Here is a 24,600-nt window from a genome sequence, read left to right as displayed (position 1 = left end):
CTTCACCCTCCCAGGGTAGAATTTTTTTCAGGAACTAAAATAGCTTTATCTAGCAGGGTCTTCCTGCCATTAGCCGTGGAACAGTACAAAGGCCACATTGAGCATAACTGCTGGGGAAACCCTTTTTCCTTCTCTGGCCTGTAAATGCTGTTCTGTCTCTGTGAAAAGCCCTGACATCAGCTCTTGGAAAAATCCAAATGCTTGCGTTAGAACAGGGCTGAAACACTTGCCTGAGCAAAGACTAAATGACTGAACTATGGTTATAAGTTTACCAGATGCCTCTCAGTAATGTTATGCTTTAAAAAAAAATTAAAATGAAATCTGTGAGTTTCAGATGTTATCTAGAGAATTTAGGATAGAAAGGACAATGTAATAGGTATCTCTGTTTCTTTACTAGTTTCCTCATTTTATTCTTTTTCCTAAATAAAATTTAATTTCAAAATAATATGGAATTCATGCTTGGTGGGAGAGACTATATCAACATTATAAGCTTTGTGTAGTATTCTCCATATATTAAATGCTTCCTAAGTATTGATATTTGGGGCAAAATGCACTGTTATATAAAATAAACTGAACTTAACTTTCTTGTGTGTGTTAGTTGCTCAGTCATGTCTGACTCTTTGTGATCCCATGGTCTGTCCATGGAATTCTCTAGGCAAGAATGCTGGAGTGGGTTGCCATACCTTTCTCCAGGGAATCTTCCCAACCCAGAGATTGAAGCTGGGTCTCCTGCATTGCAGGCATATTCTTTGCCATCTGCACTACTAGGCAAGTAACTGTTTTAGTATTCAAATATATGGAATGTGAAAGTTCGTTCATCAGAAGGCTCCTTTAAAACAAAGTAGGTGATGACTCAAAAACGTATAGTGGTTTTCCATTGTACTTTGAGTAAAATCTAAATTTGTTGATATGGCTCGCATTCTTATATTATCTGGTTCCTGTCTGCATCTGTTGGTCTCTCGTAAGTACTACTCTCTTGGCCGTTCTCTATGCTCAAGCAGCAGTGAACCTCATATTTCTCAAAAACGCTGAACTTCTCCCTTGTGACCTTTGTACTGGTTGTTCCCTTTTCCCATAACCCTCTGGCTCCAGATTTTCTCACTAGTGGCTTCTTTACCTCATTTACATCTCAACTGCCGTAGATGTCTTCTTTGAGTAAACTAACTTAACCCATTTAGTCCCAGTTACATCTTTTATTTTTCTCATAGCACTTAACGCTGTCTGAAATTATTTGGTACAGTTATCTGTTTGGACTGTTGTATTCCTGTAGAATGTAAGCTTCTTGAGAGTAGAGGCCTTATCTGTTCACTGGTGTAACCTCCAGTGTCTAGAACAGTATGTGGCACAGTTTGCTGTTCATGTAACTTAGTATGCATTTGGCTGCCCATAACAGGAAACTAAGTCAAACCGACTTAAGGTGTAAAGACAGTAAAGACATTTCCTGGCTCACACAAAAAGTCTGTTGGTAGGGTTGAGGGATTTTTGACTTAGTAGCTTAACTCTGTGAGTGGCCTGGGTTCTTTCTGTTTTTCCTCTTTTGCTCTCATTGTCACCTTCATCTTAAACTAGTCGTTAAGATTGGATGCTAACTAGCTGTCAGGGCTGCTTGCTTCCTCATTTACCTCTAGTGGAAGAGGAGAAATTTCATGTGTTTCAGAAGTAAGAGATGCATCCAGCAAACTTCGTTTCTATTCTTCAGTCTCTTTCTGAATTAATCACATACCCAAGAATGGAATTACCATTAGGCCAAAAAGGCTCATCTCTCTTGCTGTAGATGGAGTCATTTTTATCTGAGCCAGCTGTGCTCTGAGGAAAGTGATAGATAAAATAGTAGTAAAATAAAATGGTGGTTTCTGGATTGGGAATCACTTATATCCTCTATAATCCTACATAAAAATTTTTAAATGAATAAATGCATTTAGTAAACATGTATTGCCAAGTATATGCTCAGCACTCTACTAGTTAATTGAAATACAAAGTCAGATAGAATGTGTTCTTTTCCTTTAGATAATTCAAGGTTTAGTGAGTAAGTCAGACAAGTTAACAGAATATTAAAATTGTTTTAAAAATCATTCAGCTGCAACACTGTGACTATAGCTAACACTGCTATATAACATAGGAAGTTGTTAAGAGTGTAAATTCTAAGAGTTCTCATTACAAAGAGAAAATTCTTTTTCCTTTTTTCTTCTTTCCTTTTTATTGTATCTTTATGAGAAGATGTATGTTAGCTGAACCTATTGTGGTAATCGTTTCACACTATGTGTACCTTAAGTCATCATACTGTGCACAGACTTACACAGTGATGTGTGTCTTTTATTTTTCCATGAAACTGGAAAAAAAATCAGTCGATTAATTGATTAAAATACTTTAATCCAAAAGAAAGTGGAAAAAGCGAAAAGGGGACACAAAGAACAAATGAGACAAGTGAAAAGCAAATACCAATGATGATAGACTTAAACTTATCCGTATCAGTAATCACATTAAAGGAAAACGGCCTAAACACCCCAATTAAAAGGCCAAAATTATCAGATTGGATAAAACAGCAAAGCCCAACTATGTGCTGCTTATAAGAAAAATACTTTAATAAATACACAAAATTTAAAAGTAAAAGGATGGGGAGGGGGGTTCAGGATGGGGAACACATGTACACCCATGGCCTGATTCATGTCAATGTATGGCAAAAACCACTACAATATTGTAAAGTAATTAGCCTCCAATTGAAATAATTTTTTTTAAAGTAAAAGGATAGGAAAAGATATACTGTGCTAACACCAATCAAAATAAAGTTAGTGTGAATATGTTAATAGCAGACAAAGTAGATTTCAAGCAAAAATAGTTAGGAATAAAGAAAGTCACTTCATAATGATAAAGTAGTCAATAAAAAAGAAAACAGCAGCTTTAAACTTCTGTGCCGAATAACAGAGCTTTAAAATTCATGAAACAAAACTGACATATAAAAATGACAAATAGACAAGTCCACAATCAATAACAGTGACTTCAGTATCTCTCAATAATTGAGAGCAGTAGACTGAAAATCAGCAAGGATATGAAACACTTAACACTGTTGACCAATTTGATCTGATTGCATTTATAGAACATTCTGGCCAACAACATAATATACTTTTATTTTCTGCAATTGCACCATGGAACATTCACCAAGATAGACCATATTCTGGACCACAAAATAAGTTTGCATAAATTAGAAAGATTTAGTTATATTAAAGTATGTTCTCTGACCACAGTGAAATTGTTGGACATTAATAAAAGATGTATGGAAAGTCTTCAAATATTTGAAAAATTTTTTTTTTTTTTGCATTTATTTTTATTAGTTGGAGGCTAATTACTTTACAACATTGCAGTGGTTTTTGTCATACATTGAAATGAATTAGCCATGGATTTACATGTATTCCCCATCCCGGTCCCCCCTCCCACCTCCCTCTCCACCCGATCCCTCTGGGTCTTCCCAGTGCACCAGGCCCGAGCACTTGTCTCATGCACCCAACCTGGGCTGGTGATATGTTTCACCCTAGATAATATACATGTTTCGATGCTGTTCTCTTGAAACATCCCACCCTCGCCTTCTCCCACAGAGTCCACAAGTCTGTTCTATACATCTGAGTCTCTTTTTCTGTTTTGCATATAGGGTTATCGTTACCATCTTTCTAAATTCCATATATATGTGTTAGTATACTGTAATGGTCTTTATCTTTCTGGCTTACTTCGCTCTGTATAATGGGCTCCAGTTTCATCCATCTCATTAGAACTGATTCAAATGAATTCTTTTTAATGGCTGAGTAATATTCCATGGTGTATATGTCCCACAGCTTCCTCATCCATTCGTCTGCTGATGGGCATCTAGGTTGCTTCCATGTCCTGGCTATTATAAACAGTGCTGCGATGAACATTGGGGTGCATGTGTCTCTTTCAGATCTGGTTTCCTCGGTGTGTATGCCCAGAAGTGGGATTGCTGGGTCACATGGCAGTTCTATTTCCAGCTTTTAAAGAAATCTCCACACTGTTTTCCATAGCGGCTGTACTAATTTGCATTCCCACCAACAGTGTAAGAGGGTTCCCTTTTCTCCACACCCTCTCCAGCATTTATTGCTTGTAGACTTTTGGATAGCAGCCATCCTGACTGGCATGTAATGGTACCTCATTGTGGTTTTGATTTGCATTTCTCTGATAATGAGTGATGTTGAGCATCTTTTCATGTGTTTGTTAGCCATCTGTATGTCTTCCTTGGAGAAATGTCTGTTTAGTTCTTTGGCCCATTTTTTGATTGGGTCATTTATTTTTCTGGAGTTGAGTTGGAGGAGTTGCTTGTATATTTTTGAGATTAATCCTTTGTCTGTTGCTTCGTTTGCTATTATTTTCTCCCAATCTGAGGGCTGTCTTTTCACCTTGCTTATAGTTTCCTTTGTTGTGCAAAAGCTTTTAAGTTTCATTAGGTCCCATTTGTTTATTTTTGCTTTTGTTTCTAAAATTCTGGGATGTGGGTCATAAAGGATCCTGCTGTGACTTATGTCGGAGAGTGTTTTGCCTATGTTCTCCTCTAGGAGTTTTATAGTTTCTGGTCTTACATTTAGATCTTTAATCCATTTTGAGTTTATTTTTGTGTATGGTGTTAGAAAGTGTTCTGGTTTCATTCTTTTACAGGTGGTTGACCAGTTTTCCCAGCACCACTTGTTAAAGAGGTTGTCTTTTTTTCCATTGTATATCCTTGCCTCCTTTGTCGAAGATAAGGTGACCATAGGTTTGTAGATTTATCTCTGGGCTTTCTATTCTGTTCCATTGATCTATATTTCTGTCTTTGTGCCAGTACCATACTGTCTTGATGACTGTGGCTTTGTAGTATAGTCTGAAGTCAGGCAGGTTGATTCCTCCAGTTCCATTCTTCTTTCTCAAGGTTACTTTGGCTATTCGAGGTTTTTTGTATTTCCATACAAATTGTGAAATTATTTGTTCTAGTTCTGTGAAAAATACCATTGGTAGTTTGATAGGGGTTGCATTGAATCTATAGATTGCTTTGGGTAGTATAGCTATTTTGACAATGTTGATTCTTCCAATCCATGAACACAGTATATTTCTCCATCTGTTTGTGTCCTCTTTGATTTCTTTCATCAGTGTTTTATAGTTTTCTATGTATAGGTCTTTTGTTTCTTTAGGTAAATATACTCCTAAGTATTTTATTGTTTTTGTTGCAATGGTGAATGGTATCGTTTCCTTAATTTCTCTTTCTGTTTTCTCATTGTTAGTGTATAGGAATGCAAGAGATTTCTGTGTGTTAATTTTACATCCTGCAACTTTACTGTATTCGTTGATTAGCTCTAGTAATTTTCTGGTAGAGTCTTTAGGGTTTTCTATGTAGAGGATCATGTCATCTGCAAACAGAGAGAGTTTCACTTCTTCTTTTCCTATCTGGATTCCTTTTACTTCTTTTACTTTACGTCTTCAAATATTTGAAAATTAAACAGAAGAATTCTGAATAACCAATGAGTCAAAGAAGAAATCAGAAGGGAAATGGGAAATTATTTTGTGCTGAATGGAAATGAAAGCACAACATATCAGAATTTGTGGAATGCCACTAAAGCATTACTTAAAAAATTACGTTATTAGAATTTAAGAGCTATCAGAAGGACTTCCTTGGTGGTACAGTGGTTAAGAATCCACCTTCAATGCAGGGGATGCAGGTTCAATCTCTGGTTGGGCAATTAAGATCCCACATGCTGCAGAGCAACTAAGCCCACGTGCCGCAACTAGAGAGCTCGTGTGCTGCACTTGCTGAAGTCCTCTGAGGACCACAGCAAAAGATCCCACATGACCCAACAAAGACCCCGGGTGTCGCAACGAAGACTCATTGCAGCCAAATAAATTAATTTTTTTTTAAAGCAACCTATTAGGAAAGAGGAAAGATCTAAAGTCAATGACCTTTCAACTTCCATTTTAACAAACTAGGAAAATAAGAGGAAATTTAAATCAAGCAGAAGAGAAAAAATAATAAAGATCAGAGTGGGAGTCAATGAAGTAGAAAAAAATAGAGAAAATCAGTGAAAGCAAAAGCTGATTCTTAAATCAGTAAAGTTGTTAAAGATGAGAAGACATGACTGATTTTGGGAATGAGAGAGGTGATATCAGTAGAGATCTCTTAAGTATTAAATACATAATAAAGAAATATTATGAATACCATGCCAGTAAGTTTAGCAATTTAGGTTGTGGTTTGGAATATTATAAATCTTAGCAATATAATTATATACATAAATATGTAAGTATATATACTTATGTATTATATAATATATAAATAACATGTAAAACACATATGTGAACATATAAAAGACATGTATCTGTGTGTATATACATACATATATGAACTCACACACATACATAGACAGGAGCTAGATTTTTCACTGTCAGGGAAGTTAAGCAAAGGGGAAAGGTGTACCCTTTGGTACCGGATTAGAATCAGAGACATTAGTGTGAACTCTTCTTTAGCTTAATAAATATACAGGTGGATAAATATAAAAACCATTATAGATGTGTGTATATGTATACATGAATTTCTTAGCTTTGTCTGCTAATAGGGCCAAGAGCTATTGACACCCCAGTAGCAGCAAGCACATTTAGATCCCAGATCTTGGTTTCTAATTACCAGTCCCATAAAAGGCTCCTTAGAGAAATGATTGATTCTGGGGCTGGAGTAGGCAAGATATAAGATGAGCCTAGAGCACTTTGTAGTGCCAGAAACAAGGAAGTGCTAAAAAAAAAAAAGTAAAACTGTGGGGAACACAGATGCCAACCTGAAAAAACTCTCAATGGCTTAAGCTGGAACCCTTTTTTTGAGCAATAAAATAATGTAGTGTTGATTAGAACTCAAAAGTATAAAATAAATATACATGAATTCATGCTGATAGGAATGATTGCATAAATTAAGTATAGGAGAAGATACAAATTTTCCTTAGGGGAAGAGTTCCAAATGGTCTATGTGAATTCTGCCTCCTTCAGGAGATGGAGCTTAATCTTCCCAACCCTTAGTATGGGATTGAATCTAGTGACTTGCTTCTAAAGAAGAGAATATTGAAAGGGAAAAAAAAAAAAAAGAAACTATAGGGCAAAATCTGACAAATGCTGTCTTATCCCAATGACCAAGGGTAATATTACCAGTGATGTCAAGTTGATATTATCCTCTGATATGGGCTTCCCTGGTGGCTTAGACAGTAAAGAACCCATCTGCATTGCAGGAGACCCAGGTTCAATCCCTGGATCAGAAGATCACCTGGAAAAGGGAACAGCTACCTATTCCAATATTCTTGCTTGGAGAAGCCCATGGACGGAGGAACCTGGCAGGCTACAGTCCATGGGGTTGCAAAGAGTCTGACACGACTGAGCAGCTATCACTTTGACTTTTCATCCTCTGATACATGACAAGAAAGGCATTTCACCTCTGTGGTATTTCAGAAATAGGTCCACATATGTATGTATTTTGATTTTCAACAAAAGTGTAAAGGTAATTCAATAGAAAAAGGATGGTCTTTCCAACAAATGGTGCTGGAACAATGGGATATCACTATGCAAAGAAATAAATTTCTGTCCATACTCATGCCCTGTTCAAAAATTATTGTCAAATATGTCATAGACCTAAAAGTAAAATTGAACATCATTAAACTTTCAGAAGAAAATGTAGGAGAAAAATGTAGGACTTTGTTATTATGTTAGGGAAAGCTTTCTTAGATATGACACCAAGAATGTGTGATCACAAGCACTAGGAGTTAGAACATCAATGTATCTTTGTGGAGGACACAATTTAACCCACAGCAACTGTGGTGATTCCCAGTTTAAGGAATGTTTTCATGTTTAATGCAGGGGAACTGAGAATTTCTCTGTGTACTAAGTACAGTTCCCGTACTGTGTATATAATTAAAGCATCTTCCATTATCTTTGCTTACTTTTCTTTCAAATGTAATGATGGTATTATAATTAATAAATACAGAATTATTTGAAAATATGAGTTTGGTGTAGCTTTTTGGCGTTTATTCACTTTGTGGACGATATACATCTAACTTCTGTTAGGTCTTCCCTGGTGGCTCAGAGGTTAAAGCGTCCGCCTGCAATGCAGGACACCTGGGTTCAGTCCCTGGGTCAGGAAGATCCCCTGGAGAAGGAAATGGCATATGTATATCTCTGCTTTATCCATTTTTACTTTTAACAGTTTTTTTAACGGTCTCTTTCACCTGTTTTGCACCACACTTTGGCACTTGGGCTCCAAAGTAATGTTACCTTGGACCTTTGTCTTACAAAATCTGTTCGTAAAACAGCTCCTTCAGCCTCTTGCTTCTGTGTGTTTCCTTAGGGGTTAGAAATTATTCCACAGGATTGAGCTAGGAGACCGCTGTGTCTTCTATGTTCTGTTTACCTTGTACACACTGAAAACTCCTCTTGACTTCCAGCCAAACTCCCATGTGGATTCCTTGCTATAGATAACTTCATCTTAAGGAAGAAATCAACAGGGAGTGCATACCTTGAGTTACAAGGATATTTTGTTACAACATTGTTTATTATACTGTAAAACTGGAGCTAGCCTAAATATTTACAAAAGGGAATAGTTAAGTTAATTAAATAGCTGTATCACAAAGCACATGGCAGTTATCAAGAATGATCTGGAGCCCTGTTTTTCAAATCTTTATCTCACTTGTAAGTTCAGTATATGAAATAAATAAAAGTTAAGTAGCTCTGATGTATGGGAAACTCTTCATCTACCCATTTTTGTCCCCTGAGAGTCCTAGAATTTTATGCAGCACAGTTTAAAACCATTGCTTTGGTTAAAAAAATAATAATGATGTAATAAATTATGTTGATGTTTTATTAAGTTAAAAAAATTACCAAATAATATGTCTGATATGCTTTAAGTTTTATAAAAAGAATTTTTCTACACTGTGTTTATGCCTTATACAAATACAGTAGTCTATACCTTGAGAAAAGATAGGGGACGTACTCATAAAAATTCTAGGTATTGAGATTATGGAAGAATTTTTGGTTTCTATTTTGTCTTTTTAAATTGTGTACATGTGTTTCTTTGAGAATAAAAGATATTTTTTTTCATATTAAGAAATAGAGAATCATTGCTTAATAGGAAGCTTTACATTTTGGGAAAATTATCTAATTCCTCAATTCTTTGTGAGAGAGGAATTATCTTGAGAATGTTATAAAATACTCTTAGTAGCATAGATTTATTTAGAAATTATTAGCATTAGTAGTCTTAGGTGTTAAATTTGTTAGAATAAGTCACATTTTTATCATACATGGGAGAAAACAGAACTGAATGTCGATGGATTCAAAATGAACTGAACTTTATAAAGCACTGATTCTCAATTCTGAGATAATGTAAGAAGGTCAAAACAACTGAAATACTCTTTCCCTCCACCTTTTCAGATTAAGTATTGTGGGAGCCATTGTTAATGCGTATACCTCTGCTCTAGTTCCTTGGTTTTAGGTCAAGAAAAACTTTTGTAGAAGAAAGGGTGAAAGGGCATGCATATATCTGATTTTGTCAACTTTGCTGCACAAAATTGGAGGTTTTTTTTTTTTTTGCAGTAGTTTGAAAGTTTGGAGTATTCAGGTTTGGCAGCAGAAAGTGTGGTTTTATGATAAACTTAAGTGGATAGCTAAGAGAAATTGAGTTGTTATTATTTGATTGCAAAACCAAAGCGTTTGAAGAGGAATCTCCCTAGTTTTAAAACCAAAATTTTCATCAGAGCACTCATTATACGCATACCAGTAAAAGTGTTTTCAATGAAAATTAATTTCCTCAGGAGAAAATAAAACATTTTTATGGATGTGGAAGGTATGTTGTATAGAAAATTTAATTGTAATGAAACTGGCTGTCCATCAGTTTGTTTTGTAGTCTTATCTTTACCGGATATCTTATATTCATATAGCCTCTAAATTTTCATTTAGAAAATTTATGGAATAAATTTATGGAAATATCTCACCAGCTAAGGAATATGACTTAAATATAAGGATAGGTAATCAAAATCCTTACCCATAATGCATTATTTACCTAAATTTTAAAAATTGTAAGTGGAAAACAGAATATGCTCAATCCTTACTCCCTTAAAGTTCTTCCCAGAAAGTGTATAAGGTTTTAATTTCCTCAAAAGAAATAGACCTGTGTAGGTTTAGATCAAGGAAATTGTGAACATTTTTATCATATGTGGGAACTAAATATATAATTTTCTTATTCCTTGTATTTTCTTGTCCTGTGATTTTGGGGCATTACTTGGTTAAATACAGCTATGGCAGTGATTAGGCTTCTTGTAGTCAAGGAATGAGTACAGACTGTCTGCCAACTCCTGAAGGTAAGCAAAGATCAAGAATAATAATATTCTGTGATTTGGGAGTTAATGTAGCTCCGGTGGTTTTTCCTTCACCAAGATTTTAGAAATAAAAGAAATCCTATTACTGTACTTGTGTTGACACTTGATAAGTATTTAAGAACACAAGAGAAGTCCATTATAGTTTGTTTTCTTGTTTAATTGGTAGTCCTTGCTATATACAATGCTATTTTTAAGTGATATATAATAATTTAAATTTTTTATATAATAGAAAATAATTTAATTTTTTATGTAATAGAAAAAATGTTGACATACTATTTCATACTTTATTATATTGTTAAAGTATCTCAGTGGCACCTCAGTGCAAAAGGTAAAAAGCTAACAACTAAGGATTTCTACTTTTCCAGAAGCACAGTTGTATCTTTTGCCAAATTTGAAGAAAGAAGCTTCTTCCTACAAATTTTGCATAATTGTCATTGCAGCTTACAAAATTTGAGCATTTAATATTAGTATATGTTGATATAAATCCTTGTTGGGAAACATGCCCATCCCAGGTTAGTAGGCCTTTCTCTCTCTCTCTCGTTTTTATTGTCACAAACAAATCCTGAAAGAGGGAATTGTGAAACAAAGTTAAGATTTAAATTCCTATCTATAATATAAGGGGAAAAATTGGAAGCAGTGTCAGATTTTATTTTCTTGGGCTTCAAAATCACTGTGGACGGTGACTGCAGTCGTGAAATTAAAAGATGCTTGCTTCTTGGGAGGAAAGCTATGACAAACCTAGACAGCATATTAAAAAACAGAGACATCACTTTGCTGACAAAGGTCCATATAGTCAAAGCTATGGCTTTTCCAGTAGTCATGTGTGGATGTGAGAGTTGGATGATAAAGAAGGCTGAGTGCCAAAGAATTGATGCTTTTGAGTTGTGGTGCTGGAGAAGACTTTTGAGAGTCCCTTGGACAGCAAGGAGATCAAAGCAGTCAATCCTAAAGGAAATCAACCCTGAATATTCATTGAAAGAACTGATGCTGAGGCTAAAGCTCCAATACTTTGGCCACTCTATATAAAGAGCCAACTCATTGGAAAAGACCCTGATGCTGGGAAAGATTGAAGGCAGGAGAAGGGGCCGATAGAGGATGAGATGATTAGATAGCGTCACCAACTCAATGGACATGAGTTTGGGCAAACTCCAGGAGATAGCGAAGGACAGAGTAGCCTGGCATGCTGCAGTCCATGGGGTTGCAAAGAGTCAGGCATGACAACTTTGCAGTTGACCCACAGCAACCCTATCTAAAGAAAATCATGCATTTACCCTCTAAGTCCTGAGATTATTCTTTAGAGTTCAGTTTCTTGCTGATTTTTGTTTAACGTGTTTGGTGTTTTGATTGGTGTTGAATGGTATGAGAATACTTAAGTAGTTTGAAGGTCTCAGACTTTTTTCAGATGGGTTTTTTTTTTTAAACTTTTTTTTTTCTTTGAGTAATTTGAAGTCTTAAAAAGACACTGTAAGTTAGTAGTGATACTCATGAACTCAAAGGAAATTTAGTTAGAAACCTTACAGGAAATACTCACAAAAGTGATAATGTTCCAGATTATCAATAAAGAGATGACTAAGTTTAATAAGCTGTTATTTTCTCTTATGACTTACTTTTCCCAGTTCAGAAACAACCAATATGAAATGTATAATACCTCTGACAGAGAATTAAAATAATTTAGAATTTACTATTTGATTTGTCAAAGTATGCCCACAAAAACAAGAGACATTTACTTAGCATCTGTCTTGTGTTTGAAATTCTTCAGTAAAAGTGGCAGTATACTAAGCTACATTTAAAAAGCTTTGTAACTTTTGAGATCTTACATTACATTCTAGTGAATCATTTTTGGATCTACACCGAGCTGAGCTCCTTGTTCCTTGTCATTCTGTGGTTTGTATTGCAAGGTCCAGAAGTTTGAAACTAATAACACCATGAAAAATTCTCCATGAGTCATCCTGTCAGCTGTAGCTTCTGCTTTAGAGTCTTTCTGATAGAACCAATTATTGTTTTATTGCCAGCTCTGCTAAACTTTTCATGCTTTGGATGTGTATGCTAACAAAAAAGCACAGTGGTAGATAATGTTCAGACTCTTTTTTTTGTCTAGATCCAAAGTTTTTAGTTCTTTTAGCAACTCTAAGCGTGACCAGTTATAAATTATAGGTGGCAAAAGGATTTATGACTGGTATTTTGGTTTTTTCTTTTTTTTGGTGGGAGGGAAGTGGTGGTGGTTGTTTACTGCTTTTGGTTCTGTGTATATTGCTGTCCAGAGATGTAAAGATTCAATTAACAGTCAGCTGAAGTCAGTACTATGTTCTGAATCACATACTTTTAGGCACTGTGTGTTGTAGGCAAACATCCTTATAACTGTCTTCATTTATTATTTTGTGAAAAATATATAATAACTTGAGCTGACTTGTTCATATTCATGTTAGAGTCCTTTCAAAATTAAGTGCTTTGCTTCAGGTTATTTAGTTTTTAGAAATAGATAAATAAAAAACTCAACTTACATCCAGGACACAGACTACCTTAATCATTCTTGATATTTTAAAGGAGATGAGGAATTGTTGGACTTTTTACTAAATGGAAAGTAAAGTCAACATAATTTCACTTTGTTTAAAAAAAATCACTGATCTTACTTGCCAGAATTAAAAGTTTTGGTTATAATCTGATTTTTTTCTTACCCTGTAGCAACTAGGAAATTTGGTAACTTGAGTATTTTATATAATATGACTTGGCAAGTTAAGTTTATAGTTTCATCATAGGCTTTGAACTATGCATTTCTATGGATTTTACTGAGCTAAAAAGCTATCTGAATAATGTTAGTCTTTTTCTTTTCTATTGAATTTGAAGTCATGCCACTAAAATTCAGAATTGATATTTGTTCTTCCTGATTGTTGTTTGGTCACTCAGTCGTGTCCATCTCTTTGCGACTCCATGGACTGCAGCACACAAGGCTTCCCTGTCCTTCACCATCTCATGTTCAAGCTCATGTCCATTGAGTCTGTGATGCCAGCCAACCTTCTCATCCTCTGTCGTCCAGTTCTCCTCCTGCCTTCAATCATTCCCAGCATCCACTGGGTCCAATCCAAAGAGTCTTTTCCAATGAGTCGGCTCTTTGCATCAGTGGCCAAAGTATTAGAGCTTCAGCTTCCACATCAGTCCTTCCAATGCATATTCAGGGTTGATTTCCTTTAGAATTGACTGGTTTGATCTCCTTGCTGTCCAAGGGACTCTCAGAAGTCTTCTTCAGCACCACAGTTTGAAGGCATCAGTTTTGCAGTCCTCAGCCTTTTTTATTCTCCAGCTCTCATATCCATACATGACTATTGGAAAAATGATAGCTTCGTCTATGCAGATGTTTGTAGGCAAAGTAATGTCTGCATTTTAATATGCTGCCTAAATTTGTCATTGCTTTTCTTCCAAGGAGCAAGTGTCTTTTAATTTCATGGCTGCAGTCACCGTCCACGTGATTTTGGAGCCCAAGAAAATAAAGTCTGTCATGTTTCCATTATTTCCCCATTTGTTTGCCATGACATGATGGGACCAGATACTGAGGTCTTAGTTTTTTGAATATTGAATTTTGAGCCAACTTTCTCATTCTCATCCTTCACCTTCATCAAGAGGCTTTTTAGTTCCTCTTCACTTTCTACCATTAGGATGGTATCATTTGCATATCTGAGGTTATTGATATTTCTCCCCGCAGTCTTGATTCCAGGTTGTGATTCATCCACCCCAACATTTCAGGTGGTATACTCTGCATATTCCCCAGTGGCTCAGACAGTAAAGGATCCACCTGCAATTCAGGAGACCTGAGTTTGATCCCTCGGTCAGGAAGATCCCCTGGAGAAGGAAATGGTAACTGACTCCAGTATTCTTGCCTGGAACAATCCCATGGATGGAGGAGCCTAACGGGCTACAGTCCATGGGGTTTCCAAGAGTTGGACGTGACTGAGCGACTGATACACTTCTGCATATAACTTAAGTATAAGTTAAATAAGGTTGACAATATACAGCCTTGAGGTACTCCTTGCCCAATTTTGAACCAGTCCATTGTTCTGTGTCCAGATCTAACTGTTGCTTCTTGACCTGCATACAGGTTTTGCAGAACACAAGATGGTCTGGTATTCTCATCTCTTTAAGAATTTTCTATAGTTTGCTGTGATCTACACAGTCAGTTTGCTAACAAAGGTCTGTCTAGTCAAGGCTGTGGTTTTTCCAGTATGTATGGATGTGAGAGTTGAACGGTGAAGAAAGCTGAGCGCCAAAAAATTGATGCTTTTGAACTGTGATGTTGAAGAAGACTTGAGAGTCCATTGGACTGCAAGAAGATCCAACCAGTCCATCCTAAAGGAGATCAGTCCTGGGTGTTCATTGAAAGGACTGATGCTGAAGCTGAAACTCCAACACTTTGGCCACCTCATGCAAAGAGTTGACTCATTGGAAAAGACCCTAATGCTGGGAATGATTGGAGGCAGGAGGAGAAGGGGACAACAGAGGATGAGATGGTTGGATGGTGTCACCGACTCAATGGACATGAGTTTGAGTAAACTCCGGGAGTTGGTGATGGACAGGGAGGACTGGCGTCCTGCCATTCATGGGGTCGCAAAGAGTAGGACACGACTGAGTCACTGAACTGAATTGAACTGAATTGAACACAGTTCAAAGGCTTTAACATAGTCAATGAAGCTGAAGTGGATGTTTTTTTGGAATATTCTAGCTTTTTCTATGATCTAATGGATGTTGGCAATTTGATCTCTGGTTCCTCTGCCTTTTCTAAATTCAGCTTTTATTTTTGCAAGTTCTTGATTCACAGACTGTTGAAGTCCAGCTTGAAGGGTTTTGAGCATTTCTTTGCTAGCATTTGAAATGAGTGCAATTGTGTGGTAGTTTGAGCATTCTTTGGCATTGCCCTTCTTGGGATTGGAATGAAAACTGACATTTTTGCAGTCCTGTGGCCACTGCTGAAGTTTTCCTAATTTGCTGGCATATTGAGTGCAGCACTTTCACAGCATCATCTTTTAGGATTTGAAATAGCTCAGCTGGAATTCCATCACCTCCACTAGCTTTGTTCATAGTGATGCTTCCTAAAGCCCACTTGACTTCACACTCCAGAGTATTTGGTTCTAGGTGAGTGATCACACCATCATGGTTATCTGAGTCATTAATATCTTTTTTGTATAGTTCTTCTGTGTATTATTGCCACCTCTTCTTAATATCTTCTGCTTCTGTCAAGTCCATACCATTTCTGTCCTTTATTGTGCCTATCTTTGCATGAAATGTTCCCTTGGTATCTCTAATTTTCTATAAGGGATCCCTAGTCTTTGCCATTCAGTTGTTTTCCTCTATTTTGTTGCATTGTTCACTGAAAAAGGCTTTCTTGTCTCTGCTTGCTCTTTGGAACTGTGCATTCAGATATGGTATATCTTTCCTTTTCTCCTTTACCTTTCTCTTCTCTTTTCTTCTCAGCTATTTGTAAGGCCTCCTCAGACCACCATGTTGCCTTTTTGCATTTCCTTTTCTTGGTGATGGTTTTGATCACTGCCTCCTGTACAGTGTTACAAACATCTGTCCATAGTTCTTCAGGCACTCTATCAGATCTAATCCATTGAGTCTATTTGTCACCACCACTGTATAATCATAAGGGATTTGATTTTGGTCATACCTGAATGACACTTGTCACTAGTTCTTCCTAATAGCTAGTAGTAATTAAATGCTTAATATGTGCAAGGCAATGCTTCTTATTTAATGCTTCTCATTTTATGATTTACTCTCAAAACAAAGTGGTGAGTTTGGTATTAGTATTATCACTGTTCTACAAATGATTCTTAGCGAGGTTAAGCAACTTGCCCAAGTTCAAATACCTTTTCATTGTAAAACCAAAATATGAACCTTATGTTTTTTTCTGAGGAGTCCTTGAACCTAAGGCATTGAGATCACATGTAATTCTCATTGGCTATACTGTAACAATACTTTGGCCACCTGATGCGAATAGCCGACTCATTGGAAAAGACCCAGATGCTGGGAGAGATTGAGGGCAGGAGGAGAAGGGGGCAACAGAGGATGAGATGGTTAAGCAGCATCACTGACTCAATGGACATGAGTTTGAGCAAGCTCTGGGAGATAGTAAAGGACAAGGAAACCTGGTGTGCTGCAGTCCATGGGGTTGCCAAGAGTTGGACCTGACTTAGAGACTGGACAACAACAGTACTGTAGCAATGCTGGAATAGTCTATTTTTTGCACTGATGTTTATTATCATTTTATGAGGAGTTGAGCCTAAGAATTACCTTAATTGTTAACCTGTTTTGCAGAATTCTTTGTCTAGTAACTCTACTCACTGAAGTGATTTTTCTCCTGCATTTTAATATGACTAAAATCAAAATGTATGTTATAGTGAAATTTTTGAGAATTCTAAATTTAGTAACTTAACATTGTTTGAATGCTAATAAAAGCTTGACCACTCTCCAATGTAGCTGAAATTTCCTTAACTTCCTCCCCTTCATTTTGGTCATCCATTATTAAGAACCATCCAGACTCTCAAATTCCTCATCATAACTAAACCCAAGGGATAAAAATCTAATATCTTGGAGGAAACAGAATAGGAATTAAGGTTTGCCTGTGATATCCCCATTTCTTCTCTAAGAATGCTTCTCATTGGAGTGGTATCCAAAGGCTAGCTTTTTTCTCACCAAAATCAATAAAAGGAAAATATGATTTCCAGTAGGCTATTTATTATAAACAAATATGTCGTAACATATCACTTTGGCACTTCTTTGCAGTTTTTTTTTAATCCAGAAGAAATTCTGTGTAATGGTCTTAAAGCTTTTAGGTTTTAAAATCTCTTTTTAAAAAAATTTATTTATTTTTGTCTGCACTGGGTCTTCATTGATGCTTTTCTCTAGTTGAGGAGATTAGGGGCTACTCTTTGTTGAGGTGCACGGGCTTCTCATCACAGTGTCTTCTCCTGTTGCAGAGGACGGGCTCAATAGTTGTGGCACATGGGCTGAGTTGCTCCACAGCATGTGAGATCTTCTCAGACCAGGAATCGAACCCATGTCCTCTGCACTGGCAGGTGGATTCTTTACCACTGAGCCACCAGGGAAGCCCTGAGTTTTTAAATCTTAAAAATAGTTATGATATTGTGTATGTGTATATATGTATCATAGAATCATTAAACCTGGCTAAGAAATGAAAGTCTTATTCCAACATATATATTAATTGCAGGTTAGGCTTGTTTAATTACCAAATCACATTTCCCTCTACACTATTTAACATATTGGGAGAAGTGTGAAAATAAAAAATTGGGGGATGCCTCTGTATATTGTAACCTAATGGTTTAATACTAGAGCTCAGAACTAACAAAGAAAAGGCATCCTGAGTCAAGTGAGTCAATGTGTTGTGACATTTAAGGCCCTTGGTTAGGATTTTTGGCATGCAGGTGTGCTTAGTATGCTTAGACGACAGAGGATGAGATAGTTAGATGGCATCACCAACTCAATAGACATGAGTTTGAGCAAACTCCGGGAGTTGATGAAGGACAGGGAAGCCTGATTTAGCATGCTGCAGTCCATGCGTGCATGCATGCTAAATCACTTCAGTCGTATCCAACTCTTTGCGACTCCATCAGCTGTAGCCCTCCAGATGTCCATGGGATTTTTCAGGCAAGAATACTGGAGCGAATTGCCATGCCCTTCTCCAGGGGATCTTCCCGACCTGGAAATCAAACTCGTGTCTGCCTGTGTCTCCTACATTGCAGGCGGATCCTTTTTCCAGAGTCACCTGGGAAGCTGCAGTCCCTGGGGTCGCAAAAACTCGGACACGACTTAGGGACTGAACAACAACCAAGGCACCTTTATCCCAGTGGCTCAAACTCCTGGTAACCCTTTCGTTTATCTATTATGGTTCTTCATATTGGCATTTTGACTTTGTCCTATATCTAGCAAAATACATATACACGTATATAAATACACACAAACATATTCATTGTTGGCTAAATGTCCAAGTCATCAACAGGATATTTTCAAAATCCAGACACATTTGATTAACTAGCCACATCTAATGTTATGTCAGCATTCAGACACAGCTGTTTCTACTTAAATATCTAACCAGAGGGGATTTTCACAATTTTATGATTGGACTACACAATGGACAGGGACTTGGAAATATGGGATTTTTGTACACCAGAATTGTTTTATCAGCCTAGTGTTGGGTTACTATGTTGCTTAGAATATGGCCATTTCTCAGCCTTTAGTCTCCCTTTCTGTAGCATTTAGTAGTAGTATCTCTTCTTTGTTGTTCCCTAGGACAGCCCTTTCTCTATTGTGATTTATCTTCTTTATCTCCTTCATCAGCTCTCACATCCTTTCTCAGTTGTTCAGAAACTAGGTTTCTTTTCCCCAGGATTTGATCCTTGGTGTTTTCTCTTTATGTGCTGTTTTAAATTCAGTGACCATCAGTAGGTTGGTGACACAAATCTACAACTCTAGCCCCAAGTTTTTCTTTGGGGTTCTAGCTTTCTGCTTCTAGCTGTCTCATTACATCTCCATGTCAATATCCAGGAGGCGGTAGTGATTTTACAAAACCATGGGATTCTGTTGGTGATGGTCTTAGCTGGAGCTGATGGAAGAAGGCCCTTGACTTTGTTACTTACATGCATATGCAACATCACATGCATATGTACATGTATATTTGTTTGTTTCACCACATATTTTAAAGTGGAATTTTAAAATTCCACTAATCTCTGGTGATTAGAGAAAAAGTATTGTGATGTAAAGATTTTTTTTGAGAAATTTCTTTGTACTTGGGGACTGTGATAAGTCAGTTGCAATAAGGAAGTTATACTGTGATGTAGCCCTTCTTATTTCATTTTTGTCCTCTTTCCTTTCCTTTCCATTCCCTTGTAAGAGAAAATAGCTCAGGAAACTGGTTTACAATCAATAGTCTGGGAACTTCCGGTTTCTTTACCAGAATCTCCCTGGATGATGCAGTTTCTGACGCAAGCAGCATTGTTCTGGGATAGGAGTTTTTAATATAATGGTTGTCAGGCCAAGTGGCTAAGGTTGCTAACTGCAGGTATTATCCTTTGCAGAAATTCAGTTGGGAATTCTTTACTGCCAACTTTTATGTTCATCTTTTTTTTTTAATTAATTTTAATTGGAGGATAATTACTTTACAATATTGTGATGGCTTTTGTAATTCTTTAAATTTAAATCCCATTCCCTCCCACCTCCTCCAGCAAGTAAGGATGGACTACTTAGGAACTCTTATTTCTGAAGGTTTTATAATCTTTTGTGATCAATATATTCTTTAGAGCAGTGTCCTCTGTCTTAGTCCAGAACCTCTATTTCTTGTCATGCCTACCTGGGTTGTAAGTTAATATTCTGTTACTTGTTAGGGAAGTTTTTAGATTCTCTTTTTCTTTGGATCAATTTTAATTTATATGGGAATTAAAGGAAATTATAATGAAAGTTATATTTAGACTAAGTTTTCTTTTTAAGCTAAACTACCTTCATGCCAAATAAAATAGTCAAGTATCATTGTTTTATGTTTATTTCTTCCTTCCCTTACTAATGTGCTTCCCTGGTGGCTCAGTGGTAAAGAATCTGCCTGCAATGCAGGAGACACGAGTTCTATCCCTGGGTGGGGAAGATCCCCTGGAGAAGGAAATGGCAACCCATTCCAGTGTTATTGCCTGGGAAATCCCATGAACAGAGGAGCCTGGTGGGCTACAGTGCATGGAGTCACAAAAAGAGTCGGACACAACTTAGCAACTAAACAACAACCCTTACTAATAGTCTTAAAAAAAATTGCTGATGTTCTTAATAAACCCTGTTCTTATTACCTAGACTAAGTAATCTTTACACAAAATATTATAGTTTGAAATAATTATAGAAATGACAGAAATGAAAAGAAGAATGGAAGTTTGAGAACATTCCTTTCGACTTAGGTTAGTGTTTATGTATAGCGTCAAATTCTTATCAGGAAGCCTCCAGAAATATTCTTTTAACCAGGAGGAAAGGCTGTAGCTCTTTTTGCTTACAGAACTGAAAAAAATGTTAAAGTACCCTTTGTCTTCTACTTTTGGAACTTGTTTTTAGTAACTGATAGTACTTCAGTGGTAGTTTTTCCTAGATTTCTGTTATTACAGAAATAATTGAATGGGAAATATTTATGTTAAACATAAATAATTGAAGATCTTGATTTGATCATGATCAAAGGTTAGACGCAGACCAGTAGAGCAGTAATCAGCACCCAGGTATTTTGGATGGGGAAAGGTGAAGAAGGAACTTTCTTGCTAGGAAAAGTAAATATAATATTTATATTATAATATTTATAATGGTGACATTTTTCTAGTTTCCATTTTTTAAGTCTGTAAAATGGAAATAATATCTTCATAGATATTTTTAGAATTAAAAAATAATATATGTGAACAGTTTAGAATAGTGCTTAGCATCTACTAAGCCCTCAATAAATGTAGCTATTGCTATTATTATTTGGATTTTTAAAAAGAGAACCCATACTCAGGGACAGCTGATGGTAAATGCACCTGCAATTTAAGACTTAACAAAGTAGTTAGGACATTAAAAAATGTATCCAGTTCCACTTGTTTGTTGAATCTTGCCTTGGAAAAGTTAGTACAAGATTTAAATCCCTTATTCTGGTTTTATAGAATGAATAAACTTAATCTTAAAAGTGAAATAACTACATCTGTTCTTTTTGTTTTTTCTTTGTTTCAGGTTTCCCCTCAAAAAACCTATAAGGTAAGTTGTTCAGTTGCACTTCATATGTTTAGGTTCAGTGTTACTTAGAAGTGTTCCTTTGAAATTATGGCGCATTTTCGTGGTTTTAGAAAATGTGGATTTAAGTAGTTTAAAATTTCAGAATGTTTTACAAGTTTGAAATATAACAGGTGTTGCATATTTTTTCTGGAAGATGGCATTATTTTGATAACATTTCTAATGTTTTTAATATAAGCATTTTAAAAGTTTGTTCAAGTCAGTACTTAAGGTCACTCCCTATGAAGAGATTTAATTTCGAAATCTTTTGTGCCTGTTTTAAGTTGTGAGTAGCTTGGGGAGTGTAAATGGATTGCCAGTTTTGATGTGTTTTATAACTTGGTTGACTGTAACTGCCTTTAGTTAATGAACTTTGGCAAACTGAATCAGTTAGTTACCCTAAGAAAGTAAAGGAAAAAATCCAAAATGTCCAAATATTTCTGTGTCTGTATCTATATCTTCATATTTATTCATTTTCTGGGGTTAAATGCCTCTCCCTGAGTACTTGTTCTTCAGCATCTCTTTTCTCTCTTGTCTTAATTGTCATAAATATTATTTAAAGTGTAGATAGTGTGTCATTCCTAATTACTATGATACTTTTATCATTTTTTAGTGATGGCATAGTCCAAGATACCAATGCTCATCTTGACATTTCAGTTAATTAGTAATGTGTGTGTTACAGTAGTGGTCTTATTTGCTGCCCAGCCATTATCTGATCAAGTGTAATATGGTAGGGCATAGGAAAAACAATAATTCTAATTTCATCTGGGACTTGCAAAAAATATGTCTGTGGCACCAGCTGTAGGCAGGCTTTAAAAGAGCCTTGCCTAAGATTATTTTTTTCTTTTAACTGTTCTCATCCGTGCTGTATTTACACAGTATTTTTGAACCTGACCATAGTAAACACAGGGTTGGGGACTGTGTTTAATTACTTTTCAGTACTGTTTTATTATCTGTTACATTTGAATAATAGTGATCAGCCTGTGAAAACCACTAAGAGATTTTAAGCAGTTGTTTCTCAGAATAAAATACACTTTATTACTAAATGCTGTCTTGTGCTTAGTCACACAATCTTGTCCAACTCTTTGTGACCCCATGAACTGTTGCCTGCCAGGCTCCTCTGTCCATGGGATTCTCCAGGCGAGATTACTAGAGTGGGTTGCCATACCTTCTTCCAGGGGATCTTCCCAACCCAGGGATCGAACCTAGGTCTCGCACATTGCAGGCAGATTCTTTACTGATTGAGCCACCAGGCAAGCTCAAGAATAGTGGAATGGGTAGCCTGTCCCTTCTCCAGGGAATCTTCCCTACCCAGGAGTCGAACTGGGGTCTCCTGCGTTGCAGGCGGATTCTTCACCAGCTGAGCTACCAGGGAAGCCCTTATTGGTAAATACTGCTCAGTATTTTAAAGCACTTTTTGTAACCCGCTAAATAGACTCTGTATTAAACATAGCACAGACTGAATTTTAAAACGTCTTGAAAAATATGAATTAGGTTTATGAGACTATGTAAGGTAAACTCATTTATTGGTTTCTCTTTGTAAGACGCACTTGGGGTTTTTTAATTGTTTTTGTTACAGTGATTTTTTTTTGTAGTAAATATTTAATTGCTTTTATTTAACTTAGGCATGGAAGTATTTTGAACCGAGAGTCACCAACAGATAAGAAGCAGAAAGTTGAGCGCAGTACATCACATGATTTTGACCCCACAGGTAACACACTTTGTTCTGCCAAAGAATACTGAGACTGGTGAAGTTTCGAATAATACACCTTAAGCTACATAACTGCCTGAAACACCCAGGAATAAAAAGCTGTTTGATCTATTTAAGACTCTCCTTCCTCTTCAACTACATGATATGAAACCTTTGCACTCAGAAGGAATACAGGCATTTTTAACTTTCAACACTATGGATTCTACTATGAAATAATCATTGCAGACTGTTATATTTTAAAATAATAATGATAATAGAGATAGTTGTATCCTAATTGGAAATTTTGGTCAGACCAAGGACTTCATAGCAAGGTATGAACAGTAGTATGTTTATAAAACCAAAACTGTAATCAAGGCTATAACAACTACATATTCTGTAGTCAATTAAAAATTCAGATGTGATCACAGTAAATTGGAGAATTAGATAAAATAACTCAAAATTAATGATTGTCTCACTTTAGAGTAAGTAGGTGAATAGAAGTCCCTTTTTCTTCAAAAAGTATTCTAAACTCAGAGCTGTCTTTCAACTTCAGTAGTATTGATATTTCCTAGAATTTTCATGCTAATGTACTTCTGACTGTTTATATTCTTAATTTTGTATATAGGTTGAACCCCTCTTGTAATATATAGGCTTTGGTTTCCCCTTGTAAACTCACTCAGTACTTAATTTATAAAAATTACTTGATAAATTTGCTTTTGTCATTTGAAACTTATTCTTGTGCATATGCTGTTTTATTCACTTAGTTGTTCCTATGACAAAAGATGAAGTAAGTAAATACTAAGGTCTCAGATACATAAATATAATGTATCTAGTTTTAGATATTTTCACTTAGAAATAACATTTTTATAGAGTGGCTTTTTTTTGTATCCAAGATGTTACATAGTTTAGTATAAACCGCTAGTGCACTTTGAAAAATATAAATATTACCTAGTAAGGAAAGAATGGGAAGTGAACAGCTACTGAACCTTGGGTGGTAGGTTAAAAATGAAATCCCAGTCATCAATTTAGGAGGCTTTGGTGGTAGGAGTATGTAATATGTAACTTCTGGATCTCTATTAAGAAATAATTCTTTGTTTCTGACACCTAATTATGATGTCATAGGACTCCAAGGCTTTCATTTATTGATTAGTTTTGTCTTGATAACTAGGGTCACAGAGTTTCTGTCCTATACTCATCGAAGCCATTAAAGTCTTGTTAGATTGACTTACTCTGTATTGTTCATCTGTGATGTGCCCATCTCCAAAGACAGATTAGCAAGGTGGTACCCAGTGTTTCACAATGAGATCATTACAGCTTTTAGTGCTTTTGTCATCTCTACAATTGTCAGATGATATATTTTGTAGAATTCTCATGTGTTGTTTTGTTTGAACATATTTTTATTGCACTGTCTTTTCTTCAACAAATCTAAAATGTCATTACCTACCTGTGCTGTTCGTGACTATTCTAAGGGCTGTCACCTGTGATGTTCATACTTTTGTGTTTGCACGATTTAACTTGATCATGATTCATTCTTTTTTTTTCCCCCCATGAATTTTCCCCCTTACATTTGGTCTCCATATTTTCTATATCTCTCTCCTTTTCTCCCGCTCTTGTGCAGATAGCTCCTCCAAGAAGACAAAGTCTAGTTCAGAGGAGAGTAGATCCGAGATATATGGTAAGCTAATGTAGCCAATTCAGCCTTGCACCTTTGGAGCTTGCTTCATGCTGTTTGATTTTTTTTTTTTTTAACTGCAGTCTTCTTGTGTCTGCTCTGCA

At 36.2% G+C, this 24,600-nt stretch overlaps 1 protein-coding gene across 5 annotated transcripts in view; it reads left to right on the top strand.

Annotated features, from left to right (window-relative positions):
• The window catches only part of ARHGEF12 (Rho guanine nucleotide exchange factor 12), a 170,830-nt gene that overhangs the window by 62,405 nt on the left and 83,825 nt on the right, over nt 1–24,600 (top strand). For 2 of the 5 annotated variants that reach the window (XM_020891397.2, XM_020891395.2), the window contains exons 2-4: nt 21,096–21,119; nt 22,760–22,845; nt 24,443–24,499. Coding sequence is in view for 2 of the 5 variants with exons in the window: in XM_020891395.2 (XP_020747054.2) it covers nt 21,096–21,119; nt 22,760–22,845; nt 24,443–24,499 (167 nt within the window). In the remaining 3 variants the exon portion in view is untranslated. The remainder of the gene's footprint in view (nt 1–21,095; nt 21,120–22,759; nt 22,846–24,442; nt 24,500–24,600) is intronic. The other 3 variants (XM_070473473.1, XM_070473472.1, XM_020891396.2) reach the window with 2 other exon arrangements.

The sequence above is a fragment of the Odocoileus virginianus genome, chromosome 10 (assembly GCF_023699985.2).
Source record: "Odocoileus virginianus isolate 20LAN1187 ecotype Illinois chromosome 10, Ovbor_1.2, whole genome shotgun sequence".
In the NCBI taxonomy this organism is placed as follows: domain Eukaryota; kingdom Metazoa; phylum Chordata; class Mammalia; order Artiodactyla; family Cervidae; genus Odocoileus; species Odocoileus virginianus.
Note: the sequence above shows the minus strand (reverse complement) of the source record. Positions and strands in the feature narration are given on the sequence as shown.